The sequence below is a fragment of the Leuciscus leuciscus genome (genome assembly GCF_965113295.1).
Source record: "Leuciscus leuciscus genome assembly, chromosome: 15".
Taxonomy (NCBI): Eukaryota; Metazoa; Chordata; class Actinopteri; order Cypriniformes; family Leuciscidae; genus Leuciscus; species Leuciscus leuciscus.
This window is the reverse complement of record NC_138739.1, coordinates 2,116,307-2,132,153: the sequence shown is the minus strand read 5'-3', so window position 1 is coordinate 2,132,153 and position 15,847 is coordinate 2,116,307. Positions and strand designations below refer to the sequence as shown.

The 15,847-nt window shown below is 41.0% G+C and overlaps 1 protein-coding gene and 1 long non-coding RNA gene across 2 annotated transcripts; both read left to right on the top strand.

The window, feature by feature from the left end:
- Nucleotides 1-451: 451 nt before the first annotated feature.
- On the top strand, nucleotides 452-1,966 carry LOC309475863. Its single transcript, XR_014197874.1, has 3 exons — nucleotides 452-596; nucleotides 747-1,130; nucleotides 1,325-1,966. It is a non-coding gene; the product is annotated as an uncharacterized lncRNA (long non-coding RNA).
- Nucleotides 1,967-4,436: 2,470 nt separating this feature from the next.
- Nucleotides 4,437-15,738, top strand: tmcc2 (transmembrane and coiled-coil domain family 2). Its single transcript, XM_082138737.1, has 5 exons — nucleotides 4,437-4,962; nucleotides 6,562-6,915; nucleotides 7,865-8,475; nucleotides 11,121-11,256; nucleotides 12,631-15,738. Exons 1-5 carry the CDS (start codon nucleotides 4,960-4,962, stop codon nucleotides 12,928-12,930), a joined length of 1,404 nt encoding a protein of 467 aa, XP_081994863.1. The 5' UTR covers nucleotides 4,437-4,959; the 3' UTR covers nucleotides 12,931-15,738.
- Nucleotides 15,739-15,847: the final 109 nt, after the last annotated feature.

Genomic DNA, 15,847 nt, shown 5'->3' with positions numbered 1-15,847 from the left:
AGTGTTACAAGCTAACGCAAAGGTGTTACAAAGGAACACGGTTTAGCAGGGAACACAAAAGTATTACAAGCTAACGTAAAGATGTTACAAAGGAACACAGTTTATCAGGGAACGCAAAGGTGTTACAAACTAACAGTTTCTCGGGGAACGCAAAAGTGTTACAAGCTAACGAAAAGATGTTACGAACGTAGTTTATCAGGGAACGCAAAAGTGTTACAAACTAACGCAAAGGTGTTACAAACTAACAGTTTCTCGGGGACCGCAAAAGTGTTACAAACTAAGTTTCTCGGGGAACACAAAAGTGTTACAAGCTAACGCAAAGTTGTTACAAAGGAACGCAGTTTATTAGGGAACACAAAAGTGTTACAAGCTAACGAAAAGATGTTACAAACGAACGCAGTTTATCAGGGAACGCAAAAGTGTTACAAACTAATGCAAAGGTGTTACAAACTAACAGTTTCTCAGGGAACACAAAAGTGTTACAAAAGACAGCAAAGTTTCTCGGGGAACGCAAAAGTGTTACAAGCTAACGAAAAGATGTTACAAACGAACATAGTTTATCAGGGAACGCAAAAGTGTTACAAGCTAACGCAAAGGTGTTACAAAGGAACACAGTTTATCAGGGAACGCAAAGGTGTTACAAACTAACAGTTTCTCGGGGAACGCAAAAGTGTTACAAGCTAACGAAAAGATGTTACGAATGTAGTTTATCAGGGAACGCAAAAGTGTTACAAACTAACGCAAAGGTGTTACAAACTAACAGTTTCTCGGGGACCGCAAAAGTGTTACAAACTAAGTTTCTCGGGGAACGCAAAAGTGTTACAAGCTAACGCAAAGTTGTTACAAAGGAACGCAGTTTATTAGGGAACACAAAAGTGTTACAAGCTAACGAAAAGATGTTACAAACGAACGCAGTTTATCAGGGAACGCAAAAGTGTTACAAACTAACGCAAAGGTGTTACAAACTAACAGTTTCTCGGGGAACGCAAAAGTGTTACAAGCTAATGCAAAGTTGTTACAAAGGAACGCAGTTTATCAGGGAACACAAAAGTGTTACAAGCTAACGAAAAGATGTTACAAACGAACGCAGTTTATCAGGGAACGCAAAAGTGTTACAAACTAATGCAAAGGTGTTACAAACTAACAGTTTCTCAGGGAACACAAAAGTGTTACAAAAGACAGCAAAGTTTCTCGGGGAACGCAAAAGTGTTACAAGCTAACGAAAAGATGTTACAAACGAACATAGTTTATCAGGGAACGCAAAAGTGTTACAAGCTAACGCAAAGGTGTTACAAAGGAACACAGTTTATCAGGGAACGCAAAGGTGTTACAAACTAACAGTTTCTCGGGGAACGCAAAAGTGTTACAAGCTAACGAAAAGATGTTACGAATGTAGTTTATCAGGGAACGCAAAAGTGTTACAAACTAACGCAAAGGTGTTACAAACTAACAGTTTCTCGGGGACCGCAAAAGTGTTACAAACTAAGTTTCTCGGGGAACGCAAAAGTGTTACAAGCTAACGCAAAGTTGTTACAAAGGAACGCAGTTTATTAGGGAACACAAAAGTGTTACAAGCTAACGAAAAGATGTTACAAACGAACGCAGTTTATCAGGGAACGCAAAAGTGTTACAAACTAACGCAAAGGTGTTACAAACTAACAGTTTCTCGGGGAACGCAAAAGTGTTACAAGCTAATGCAAAGTTGTTACAAAGGAACGCAGTTTATCAGGGAACACAAAAGTGTTACAAGCTAACGAAAAGATGTTACAAACGAACGCAGTTTATCAGGGAACGCAAAATTGTTACAAACTAACACAGTTTATCAGGGAACGCAAAAGTGTTACAAGCTAACGCAAAGTTTCTCAGGGAACGCAAAAGTGTTACAAGCTAACACAAAGTTTCTCAGGGAACGCAAAAGTGTTACAAGCTAACGCAAAGTTGTTACAAAGAAACACTTTCTCAGGGAACGCAATGGCGCCACCAGGGGGTGGCCAGGGGTGGCCGTGGCCACCCCTGACCGACTCCTGGCCACCCCACTGGCCACCCCGCTGGCCAGTATAAATTTTAGTAGCATCAGTTATGCATTTCATCCCTAATGCACAGCCAGGCAGGCAAGCCGCTCTAGGCCTTCGATCGCACACAGTAGCCAGTACTCCCCCGCCCCTCCGTCCATGCCGCTGTTGCACGCTCAGACAGCAACAGCTCAGCGCGTGCCCGTCGGTCAACAATTTCAAAAGAAGTTAAGAAAGAAGACGAAGAAGACTACCGCGTCAGTTTGGGTGACAAAGTCATCTGAAGTTATTCCATAGCTTAATGTGAGGGACAGAAGTCTATTTACATCATTAAAGTTTACGGAAGTTTACGGAAACTCGTTTTCCCTCCTCTGCGGCTGTCAATCATTCTCCATTCAGTATTCAAACAGCGCGGGCGCCTCTTCCGGTTGGATGCACGGTAAAACTCTCTGATATGATATATTCTGAATAAATGATATATTCACATTATAATGCATTATCTGTAGATAAAAGGCTGTGGCTTTGCATAAAATGACTTTATTTTGTTGGAGTTTGTTGCTGTTTTTAAACGACTCATACCGTGTGCTTGTTAGATCACACACATCACAAGGACTATGAATCGGCATTAAACGCACAATAACTGGAATTTAAAACTGTGAAACAAATGATCAATAAACTGTTGGACAGATAGACACTAGGATTTGTGCGCTCGACATTTCTTCGTCTTGTGCCGTGAACTTTTAAATGCGCACTTGTGCAGCGCTGAACACTGGGACTCCATGTTGCTTTGAGCACATCATTCTGCACCCGCGCTATATAAATATATACACTTCTGAATTCTTGACATTAATAAATATAATATATTTGTATCTGCCAGTATCTGCTTTTCCCCAGTAACTGTTTTGTTTGCAATAAATGTACACCTTATGCCAAATATAATTGCAAAATACAACAGAATTGTTGTGCAACTCAAAATGTTAACTGTACTGTTATTAGTCTATGCACATTATATCATTAGTAACATTAAATATAACACAATAAACCATCATAGTATATCAGTAGGAGTTTCCTTAAGTCTTTCTAAAAGTTTACTACAGGCCGGTTTACTACAACAGTAGAAAAAAATTCTGAAATTATATGGTTTATAGTTTTGGTGTGCCACCCCAAGATTTTAAGTGGCCCCATCTGGCCACCCCTATGAAAAATTTCTGGAGGCGCCACTGCGGGAACGGAAAAGTGTTACAAACGAACGCAATTTATTAGGCAACGCAAAGGTGTTACAAACAAACGCAGTTTATCAGGGAACGCAAAAGTGTTACAAGCTAACGCAAAGTTTCTCAGGGAACGCAAATGTGTTACAAACTAACGCAAAGTTGTTACAAAGAAACACTTTCTCAGGGAACGGAAAAGTGTTTCAAACGAACGCAATTTATTAGGCAACGCAAAGGTGTTACAAACTAACACAGTTTCTCAGGGAACGCAAAAGTGTTACAAGCTAACGCAAAGGTTCTCAGGGAACGCAAAAGTGTTACAAGCTAACGCAAAGTTTATCAGGGAAAGCAAAAGTTTTGCGTGCAAACTCAATTTTTCACTCCCATCTCATAATCTTTCCTTCATATACCTTTAGGGGCACCATACATTTGCTTTAGTGCAGTTTAGTTACATTACCGTTAACTACAATTAAAGTGCGTTAATTATTAGCTAGACTTTGAAAAGCGACCTAAAAATGCCAACATACAGTAGACATTTGACTATTAGTTCAAATGAACCAAATGTGAAAAGGAGGCGGAGCTAGTAAAGAGTGTGCTGAAATGTATGCATTTTGTTAGAATAACGTAGAACATTAATTTAAAAAGTGCATTTCATTTAAGAAATGTTGAAATTTCATGTTGACTACAGAAGATGGAAGCTTGCTTTCACCACAAAATAAAATAACAAAAAGGTAATTGGGTATTTTCATTTCACAATTCTGACTTTTTTCCTCGAAATTGTGAGTTATAAACTCGGAATTGCGAGAAAAAAGACGAAATTGTGAAAATTATTTTAATCCCCTGGCGGAAACCTTTAAATCCATACTTTTAAAACCGTGTGTTAGTTGCGTATTTTAAAGCTCGCAGCACTAGACATTGCGAATATATTTCTGTAAACAAATCAACACTCTTTTCTATCGCAATCTCCTGAATGCCACAGATGTCAACAGTGTTCATTATCCTCAAAACAATAATTTGAATAAGAAATGCGACGTCGCATGCATGTAGCGTGTCTCGTGTGTGTGTGTGTGTTGCAGGTGCTGCTCTTCAACATAGTGACCCAGATGTTGTGAAGGGTGTTGCTATGAGACGGACGTCAGCGTTTCCCATCAGCCCCTCCTGTCAGTTTGGGAAATGTCACACACACACACACACACACACACACACACACACACACACACACACACACACACACACACACACACACACACACACACACACACACACACACACACACACACACACACACACACACACACACAATATACATCCCTTAAAATGTGTTTCTCACTCAGAAACACACCCCAATCATGCCCTCATGAACAGACACAATGATACGCACACGCATAGATTTAGCTGCAGTGTGTGTGTGTGTGTGTGTGTGACGCATGCTCCGCTGATCTCCCCTCCCCCTCAGCTCATCTGCGCGTCGAAACACACAGACAAACACACACGGCCGGAGAGACCAGAAAGAAACGCCAGAAACGGGCCAGACAAAGATGAGAGAAGCCGATACCGACTCTAATGTAAACCATGGCAGACTCGACTGAGAGATAGACAGATAGAGGAGAGGAGAGGAGAGGGGGAGGGGTGAACACACACACACAGAGAGAGAGAGAGAGAGAGAGAGAGAGAGAGAGAGACATGGCCCTCTTACACGTCTCTGCAGTGAAGCTGCACCTCCTGCACTGAAGATCATGGTAATTTATCGCAAATTAATCTTGTGTTCCTGTGTTGTACCGTCCATCATCTATCATCCATCATCCATCCATCATCACCCATCTGTCTCTCTCACGCGCTTTTCTGCGTTTAACCCGCCTGACACATGTCCCTAAATGTATAGCAGGTGTCATGCATGCATGTGTGTGTGTGTGTGTGTGTGTTTGCTGTCCCGCACCACTCAATTCAAACCTCCACTCTAAATGCGGCCTGTAGATAACACACACACACACACACACACACACACACACACACACACACACACACACACACACACACACACACACACACACATGCGCATGCTCTTGACAGGTAACATGGCTCAGATTCACATGCATTAAAAGATGCATGGACTGCACTGACCTTTAGCCGTGTGTGTGAGTGTTTCTCAGAGAAATGCATTCTAGCATGCTGTTTTTGTGCAGGTAACATGCATGCAGTAACACACACACACATGTAAAGGTTAATGCATCTTCACACGCATGTGAAAAACAGCACGCTAGAATGCATGTTTCCCTGAGATGAGGCTTGTTGTGTTACACTGCATCTTTTCACGCACGTTTATTTGTTTACGACGTTTTGCTGCGACTCTAACGCGTATTGCGACGCTGCATTTATGAATGATTCATTTCAATCACTATTGATTTTCCTGTGGTGTGTCGTTCACGTCAAGCGCTTGATGTTTCAGGTCGTAGGTGTAAATCTACGCATGTTTCTGCAGTTTCTTCTCTTAGTTTAGTGTGTATGGAGAGATTTAACAAACGGAAAGTGGGTCACGGTGTCTCTCTTGTAAACACTCACTCATATGACTGAGGTGTTAAAATTAGTGTGTGTGGTTTCATATCAGATGTTTGATGTGCAAGTTTGCATGACACTGCAGTTCAGCTCTGTTGTGTTTTCATTGTGTGATCAGGGTTTGAGATTAACTTTTTCACTCACCGGACAATTTTGCTACTAAATTTATAAGTTATCGGACATTCAGAACTTCTACTAGCCACAAAAAAAAAAGAAGAAAAAAAAGAAAATGAAATGAACCAGATTAACTACGTCACAGCTTATATATATATTATAAAATGTAATAAAATCCTGTCATCCAGCATCTCCTCTCTTCCTCTTTCATCCTCATCACCAAACATGTGTTTTAGGTGGACAGATCGACACAGGACATGGAACATCAGAAAATGTTTCTGTTAATCAAATGCTTTTTAATCTTCTCTGTTGCTTCAGTGCAAATGAACAAGTGCTGTTATTAGTTGTGTAGTGACGTGTGTGTTCAAGTGAGCAGATTCTGAGCAATACGCTGTATTTAATATATCATGATGATCAGTATTTGTGCTAAATCTGCACAGATTTGTCTTACATGAACTTCCCCATGAAGCGAGTAAACATAATAACCAATACGACAAATTGGCTCGTGATTTGACAGTGTTTCCCGCCAGTTGATTTTTACCCGCATTTGGCGGGTGTTAATATCAAACCCTGATTATACCCTGAACATAAAGAGTTAAAGCCCAATTTTTAAGACGCCAAATTGGCTTGTGCTAATTTTCTAATATCAAACCCTGATTGTGTGCACGCAGCTGGATAAGAGCGAAGTGTCGACTCTCGGGCTGCCGCCGTCCGCGAGCCATGGCGGGTCTGACGGGAACATCAGCGTGGAGGCGGGACCGGACGGCGAGGTCCAGAGAACACGTGTGGCGCTGGAACACCTGCAGCAGAAGATCCTGAAGATCACCGAGCAGATCCGCGTGGAACAGGAGGCGCGCGACGCTAACGTAGCCGAGTATCTTAAACTCGCCCACAACGCGGACAAACAGCAGGCATCGCGCATCAAACAAGTGTTCGAGAAGAAGAACCAGAAGTCTGCGCAGACCATCGCACACCTGCACAAGAAACTCGAGCACTACCATAAGAAACTCAAAGAGATCGAACAGGTAAAATGAGCGTTTATGTTTTAGGGCTTCACGATTAATCGCAATTAACATGAAATCGTCGGTTGGTTTATCGCAATTATGAGATTTACATTTACATTTAGTCATTTAGCAGACGCTTTTATCCAAAGCGACTTACAAATTAGGACTAATTTAAGCGAGTCATCATAAAGAGGCAAAAAACAACAACAACACAAGAAGTGCTCAAAATACGAAGTTCAGGTATTATTCAGAGTAGCATAAGCCTGATAAGTGATGTTTTTATTTTATTTATTTTTTTATGAGGTTAAGTGCTCACGGAAGAGAAGGGTTTTCAGCTGTCTTTTGAATGTTGTCAGGGATTCTGCATTCCGGATGAGGGTGGGGAGAGCGTTCCACCAGCATGGAACTGTGAATGAGAATGTTCTGGAAAGTGATTTTGTGGCTTTCTGTGATGGAACCACGAGACGTCGCGGATGAGGCTGGCGAACTCTGTTGAGATGAGAACATCTGTTGAGATGTTCGCAAAGGCTGCGATTATTTTGTATGTGCAGCTTGTCAGTGATGTACGGCTCAGTAAACGCTTGTTTTGGCTTTACAGCAGCTCTTATTCTCCAGATAAAGTTAGTTTTGATTGATTCACTTCTGTTGCAAAGATCATTAGTTATTAGCTTAGGGGCCGCTTACACGACACCGTTTTAACTGAAAACAGATTTTTTTCACAGGCCGTCACAGGGGAGCTCATCCAGCGATAGTATGATGACCATGGGGATTTCCTGGAATGACGTGTGTTATTGTACTACTTCGGGGCATATACTACTGATCACAGAGCCGTACTTCACTGACAAGCTGCACATAAAATAATCGCAGCCTTTGCCAAATCGCGTGCGGTTTCATTTAGATTAATCCTGCAGTTCTCTTGCATGCAAACTTTTGCAGTTTTCCAGAGTAATCACGTCTTGCTTTTTCGCAGAATGGTCCGGCGCGGCAGCCCAAAGACGTCTTCCGGGACATGCATCAGGGGCTGAAGGACGTGGGCGCGAACATGCGCGCAGGAATCAGCGGGTTCGGAGGGGGCGTGGTCGAAGGAGTGAAGGGCGGAGTTTCGGCGCTCACGCACACTGCGGTCGTCTCGAAACCACGAGAGTTCGCCAGCCTCATCCGCAACAAGTTCGGGAGTGCCGATAACATCGCCCACATGAAGGACAGCCTGGAGGATGGGCACGCGGAAGAGACGCCACGCGCTCTGAGCGGAAGCGCTACGCTAGTCTCCAGCCCCAAATACGGTAGCGACGACGAGTGCTCGAGTGCAACGTCCGGGTCACCGGCCGGGAGCAACTCTGGTGGGGCCGGTGGGCCGATGTCTGGGATGGGAGCCACCATGGGGAGTCCTCGGCTCGACGGGCATCACCACCACCATCACCACCACCACTCGTCGTCTTCTTCGTGGGATGCGCTGCTGGAAGGCCTGCAGGAGATAAAAGTCGGCCAAGTGCACATGGAGGACGCCATCGAGGACATGAAAGCGCAGCTGCAAAGCGACTACGGCTACATGACCCAGTGCTTGCAGGAGGAGCGATACAGGTACAACTGCACCAACTACAGCAGTGCCACGGCTTTCCAGGAGCGATGTGCGATTCTTAAAAGGAATCGTTCTTTTGAGCCGGTTTACTCGGGGTGTAACGATACCCTCATGTCATGATTCGATACATATCACGATATGATATTATTGCGATACTCCAAGACATATGGTAAAAGGGTAACAAAAAAAATACTGTTGATTAAAATGCTACATTTGGTTTTACATTGTGTGTGTAAATGAATAGGCTTGGACTTGGTGCTGGAAACCCAAAGCACAGGCCAATAGAGACACCAGACTAAACATATTCATGAAGCTGAAAACAGAATTATTTTAGATGAATATGCTTGATTTCTGTCCCTGACTAGATATAATTAAAATTATTTAGGCCACTTTTTACTGGTAACATCAGACATTTGGCATTATCAGGAGCCACAGATATTCCCCGATCACATTATTATACATTATATTCAACATTATATATAGTAGTTTAATGTAGTATACATATAGTTGCATTTTTATATTGCGATATTGTTACACCCCTACGGTTTACTGAATCAAACCTTAGTTCCGGGTTAGAAACGCAAGACGCATGCTCCTTGCAAAGCACCGAATGAACCAATCTAGAGATGGATAATTGAGCCAAAGAGCCGGTTCAGTTGTGTCCAACTCAAAAATAACTTTGACAATTAGAACTGGCTCATTTGTGAGTTGGTTATTTGTGATTCATTCATTTTGAACCGGGTCTTTGGTTCAATAACCCATTTGGTTATTGGCTCATTTGGTGCTTGCAAAGCAAGGCAAGGCCAGTTTATTTATATAGCTCATTTCATACACTATGGTGATTCAAAGTGCTTTAACACAGAAAGGAATTAAAATAATCACAAAATAAAAGCAAGTAAAATTAAAACAGTAATAAAAGGCATCAAAAGAGATATAAAGATGAAATTTGAAAGAGTAAAAAGATGATACACAGATAAACTTCTCATCTGGCAAAACACTGTGAGATTTCCCCATGTTGATTGTACTGTCTGTGGTGTTCTTTCGGCGCGCCTAAATCATCTGTTGGACGTCTCCAATAGATCCGATTTCCCCTGAAATCGGACAGGAGGAGCTCTAAGAAAGGAATCGATCCAGTCCGCACCCCACAGAACAGATCTGGTCCCCGACCTCGAGTTTCACATCAAACTCACTACTCTACCACAGACTCAGGTCATCAACATGGTTACATCTCTCACTTTCCCAATTAACATTTCAGGGTAATTTATGTTTGTCTCTTACTCAATTCTCAGTGCCACTTGAGTTCAGTTTAGAATAAAAAGTAGTATGCACTAATTACGGTTAATCTAGAGATGGATAATTGAGCCAAAGAACCGGTTCTTTCATGTCCAAGTCAAAAAATAACTTTGACAATTAGAACTGGCTCATTTTTTAGTTGGTTCTTTGTGATTCATTCATTTCGAACTGGTTCTTTGGTTCAATAACCCATTTGGTTATTGGCTCATTTGGTTATAGGCTCATTTGGTTATTGGCTCATTTGGTTATAGGCTCATTTGGTTATTGGCTTATTTGGTTATAGGCTCATTTGGTTATTGGCTTATTTGGTTATTGGCTCATTTGGTTATTGGCTCATTTGGTTATAGGCTCATTTGGTTATTGGCTTATTTGGTTATTGGCTCATTTGGTTATTGGCTTATTTGGTTATAGGCTCATTTGGTTATTGGCTCATTTGGTTATTGGCTCATTTGGTTATTGGCTCATTTGGTTATAGGCTCATTTGGTTATTGGCTTATTTGGTTATTGGCTCATTTGGTTATTGGCTCATTTGGTTATTGGCTTATTTGGTTATAGGCTCATTTGGTTATAGGCTCATGTGGTTATTGGCTTATGTGGTTATAGGCTCATTTGGTTATTGGCTCATTTGGTTATAGGCTCATTTGGTTATTGGCTCCTTTGGTTATAAGCTCATTTGGTTATTGGCTCATTTGGTTATAGGCTCATTTGGTTATTGGCTCATTTGGTTATAGGCTCATTTGGTTATAGGCTCATTTGGTTATTGGCTTATTTGGTTATAGGCTTATTTGGTTATTGACTCATTTGGTTATTGGCTCATTTAGTTATTGGCGCATTTGGTTATTGGCGCATTTGGTTATTGGCTCATTTGGTTATAGGCTCATTTGGTTATAGGCTCATTTGGTTATTGGCTCATTTGGTTATAGGCTCATTTGGTTATTGGCTCATTTGGTTATTGGCTCATTTGGTTATTGGCTCATTTGGTTATAGGCTCATTTGTTATTGGCTCAATTGGTTATTGGCTCATTTGGTTATAGGCTCATTTGGTTATTGGTTCATTTGGTTATAGGCTCATTTGGTTATTGGCTCATTTGGTTATAGGCTCATTTGGTTATTGGCTTATTCGGTTATAGGCTAATTTGGTTATTGGCTCAATTTGTTATTGGCTCAGTTGGTTATAAGCTCATTTGGTGCTGCACATTTGGTACTGCGCATCATCAATCTGGAACTAACGTTTGATTCAGTTTGACTCAGTGAACCGGCTCGACTGGTTAAAAACGCTTTGTTCAAGAATCGAACCTCACTATTTTTCCAGAGCTGAATGTTCAGGTGTGTGTCTCCTTTCTTTTTCCTCCAGATACGAGCGTCTGGAAGAGCAACTGAATGACCTGACAGAACTTCACCAGAACGAAATGAGCAATCTGAAGCAGGAGCTGGCCAGCATGGAGGAGAAGGTGGCGTACCAGTCGTACGAGAGAGCGCGAGACATCCAGGTGAGAAACGATAACAAAGAATGATCGAGGCTTCATTTTGTTTTAGGCTCTACTAGAACAGGTTTTCCTGCTTGAATGTTGATTATTTTCCCCATATTCTTCATTGTTGCAGCTCCTCTCTTCCCAGTCTGTCAGTTATTTAGTTCCTGTCTCTGTGAAGCCCCTCCTTCTGAAAAGCACACTGTGTTCTGATTGGTTGGTTGGAGCAGTGTGTTGTGATTGGTTGAGCGCTTCGAGCGTGTTTGGAGAATGTCCCGCCCCTTACCATAACCACCAGTTTCAACACACTACTAACTAACTCAACCAGGCCCCGCCCCTTTATTCTGCGGATGAATTATTTAAATGAGGAATATTGTGACATGTTTGTTCCCGAAAGAAAACTCAAGATTACAATGGAGGCGTTTCAGGAGTTCAGAAACACTGACACTGATATAGAGAAAAAAACAAAACAAGTTCTGACATGAAACTTTAGATGGCGCAGGTCCTTAACTCAATTTTTTTGCGATAACATTTTTATCCACATAGCACAGCTGATTGGTTGCTGTTACATCAGCGGCCAATGAGCTGTGGCTCAATATTCAAATGCTGGTAGTGTTTGCTGTTAGCAGTGCTATTTCAGAAACCCTCCCCCTTCCCCAGCTCCACCTGTATAGATCTGCTACTGGGGTTATTTCAGCAGTAACATGCAATGATCAGCAGAAACGTAGCAGATCTATTCCGTCAAGACCAAAGTTCTTTAGTGTGTTGAAGTGTGTTTTCTCAGGTTACTGATGCACAAGCACAGATTTATGCACTAATGTAACCTAATTTTCCTTGCATGCACATTAAGGAAATTATATTTTATTTAAGAACAACTGTTTGAAAAGTTAATGCACTTTAAAAAGTGAATGTCATTTAATTTCAATAAAAGATGCGATGCTTGATTTGGTTTATATTTGCTTATTGTGCTCGCTTGCGACCTCTTGTGGGCAGAGGAGACAATACAGAACTTTTTTCCTCTAACATCAAGTATTACCTTTAGAATTCGAATATAATTTGAATGTTGCTAATATTTAAGAAAGAAATTTGAATTTAGCTAATTAACATTGCCATATCCGAGAGTTGTAATCACTGAGGGACTTTGTAACTTGTACACTAGACAAAGTTCTGTGCATGAGTCCTGTCTTTCAGAAACCCTCCCCCTTCCCCAGCTCCACCGGTATAGATCTGCTACGGGGTTATTTCAGCAGTAACATGCAATAATCAGCAGCAGCGTAGCATATCTATTCCGCCAAGACCAAATACATTAACATTGCCATATCTGAGAGCTGTAATCACTGAGGGACTTTGTAACTTGTACACTAGACAAAGTTCTGTGCATGTGTTTGTGTGCAGGAGGCCGTAGAGTCGTGTCTCACCCGCATTACCAAACTGGAGCTGCAGCAGCAACAGCAGCAGGTGGTTCAGCTGGAGGGCGTGGAGAACGCAAACGCTCGAGCCCTGCTGGGAAAACTCATCAACGTCATCCTGGCCCTGATGGCGGTGCTGCTGGTGTTCGTCTCCACCATGGCCAACTTCATCACGCCCCTCATGAAGACGCGCGCTCGGGTCGGCGCCACCCTCGCCCTGGCGCTCTTCCTGGTCACACTGTGGAAACACTGGGATTGGCTTGAGCTCTGTCTGCTGCCCAGCTGAAAGAGACGAACAAAATACTCAGAACTTAGATTCTAACTGTGACGCATCCTTCCCATCATACCAGAGCTTGAAGGATGTTTAAGAAAGATTCAGTAAGGAGATACACCATGGTCTACATGGCTCTACATTCCCGGTCTTTTCCTTCTGAAAGGGTTTCTTTCCTATTTTAGATCATTGAGCTCATTTTTACTTTAAAGGGATAGTTCACCCAAAAATGAAAATTAGCCCATGATTTACTCATCCTCAAGTCATCCTAGGTGTATATGACACTCTTCTCTCAGACGAATACAATCAAAGTTATGTTAAAAAAAAATTCCTGGCTGAAGTCCATAAAAAAATTCTGAAGTCCATAAAAGTGCATCTATCCATCATAAAAGTGCATCTATAAAGTGCATCTATCCATCATAAAAGTGCATCTATAAAGTGCATCTGTCCATCATAAAAGTGCATCTATCCATCATAAAAGTGCATCTGTGCATCATAAAAGTGCATCTATCCATCATAAAAGTGCATCTGTGCATCATAAAAGTGCATCTATCCATCATAAAAGTGCTCCACAGGCTCCGGGGGTTTAATAAAGGCCTTTTGAAGTAAAGCGATGCGTTTCTGTAAGAAAACTATTCATATTTAACACGTGACAGTAAAATTCTAGCTTCCGGCCAAACGAACATACTCAGTCTACTTGCGCCTAAAGCGCAACTTACACAACTTGTGACGTCAGAAGTAGCGTAGTGCGTCATAGCATAGCGTAAATATCAGCAATGCGTCGCATTACTCGCATAAGTTGCGCTTAGACTTAAGTCGAATCCGTATGTTCGTTTGGCCAGTAGCTAGTTATTTTACTTTATAAAGTTTTAAATATGGATATTTTTCTTACAAAAACACATGGCGTCACTTCAGAAGGCCTTTATTAACCCGCCAGAGCCGTGTGGAGCACTTTTATGATGGATAGATGCACTTTTATGATGGATAGATGCACTTTTATGGACTTCAAAACAGAAACAGTCATTCACTGCCATTATAAAGCTTGGAAGAGCAAGGACAATTTTTTAATATAACTCCGATTGTATTCGTCTGAAAGAATAATGTCATATACACCGAGGATGACTTGAGGGTGAGTAAATCATGGGCCAATTTTCATTTTTGGGTGAACTATCCCTTTAACTAATGAATGTTAAAACTGGTTCTTAGAGCGGAGAGTCCAGCGAATGGTCTTCTGCTGATGCATGGCTTTAAAACCAACACATGTTCACATTTCAGATCCAAACTTCTTTGGAGCTTTTGACACCAAAACTGTCTCGGAAAATGTGTTGCGTTTAGTTTGTTTTGTCTCTGTGTCTGTTGTATATGAAATATCTCATTACGGAGGAGGGCGACATTGTCATTTTACTTTGTGTGTTGTTAAGTGATATTTGACTAGGGTGAGAAGGCAGAAACGTAACGTCAGTAGTCAAGAATCAATAAGAATCAACCACATCCGTCATCAGAACATTTTTGTAAACACAGTAATAGTGTAACACGCTCCATTGGCTTGATCACATTTATCATGTTTCTACCCGTTTGCTATATCTCAACACCACTGTATTCTTAATAAATACATTTGCAAATATAGGCTAGGCTTTTGTTTTCATTAGGACCTGTGCAGCAATGATGCTAGGATGGAATTACTCGTTGTATTTGTATTATTACCTTTTTTCTTTTTATTATTTTGGGTGAACATATTTTCGCACTGGACGACAATCTGCTGCAATCCAGATGCAGACTTTAATCCAGATCAAATTCATTAATCCCAGGATGGATTACACTGAGTCACATGAACCTGCTTCGGGCTCAAAATGATGAATAGACTATATGATAATCGACAACCTGATAAACAATTATGATTCACAACACAGCATACGTTTTCCTTTTCAATGATTCTGAGTTCGTCACAAACCTACTCTGTAAATCAGCGGATATGATGCGATTGTGATGAATAAATCGCTCGATTTACTGCATGATCGATATGTTAAAACCAGTTCAACGGCGCCATCTTGCGTTACACAACGGTCGGTAGGTGCATCGTTATCTTTCTAATGAGAAGCAACTCCCTTTAATTAACAGTATGCAAATAAGATTGATCTGACAAACTGTGCCCGGAAAAAACGAACGAGGACAGAATGGTAATATCATCAGATGTTGTTCGCTTAGATAAGCACACGCTTAATATATCTATAAATCTATCATTTTGACATTTAATAGGGACAAACTTACCATTTAGGCCAGTCGATAGACCGTGGCATTTACTGACCGTCTGAGGTAATTTGCGCGCTAAAATTGCGCGCGCTTTTATAACGGTAAATTGATCAGATTGACGAGTTTAAAGCAATAAACACCAGAAATAAAGTGCAGTTTGAAACAATATTCCTAGACAACTACAATTAGCACTTAAGATAAACTTGTCAGGGGATTTGACAAATGTTGTGAGTGTCTTTAAATCATATTTTTGACCGAGACATTTAATAGTAAACGTGATAGAGCAAAACATAGAATATCTATTTCGAATTCACATTATACACAATTGCTTTGGTGTTTTGTACAACCTTTCACAGGGTGTTTAACCATGACCTTATTGAACAAACAAGATTCTCGGTTCTCCTTTATTGCAGGTAAACGAATAAAGATTTAATCTTTATAATGAGTGATTTAATGTTATATTTTTATGATTTTATTATTAGCCTTTCTTACCTTCGAATAAGAGAAAATGTTCACATGCTGCAACTGGATTTAAGTTAATTTTTTATTTATTTTAAAGTGACAAAATGTTTATGCAAAAATAGTATAAATATTATTACACAAGGTCAGGAAATTGTTTAAAATGATTTTAGATTTCAATAACCTTTTTGTCTTTACACCCAACCCATCCATGCAATGAAAT

What these genes read in the sequence shown, in the direction of transcription:
- tmcc2 (XM_082138737.1), top strand. An exon ending in AACTCAAAGAGATCGAACAG is followed by an intron (nt 6,916 to 7,864) that starts GTAAAATGAGCG and finishes GCTTTTTCGCAG; the next exon opens with AATGGTCCGGCGCGGCAGCC. An exon ending in TTGCAGGAGGAGCGATACAG is followed by an intron (nt 8,476 to 11,120) that starts GTACAACTGCAC and finishes TTTTTCCTCCAG; the next exon opens with ATACGAGCGTCTGGAAGAGC.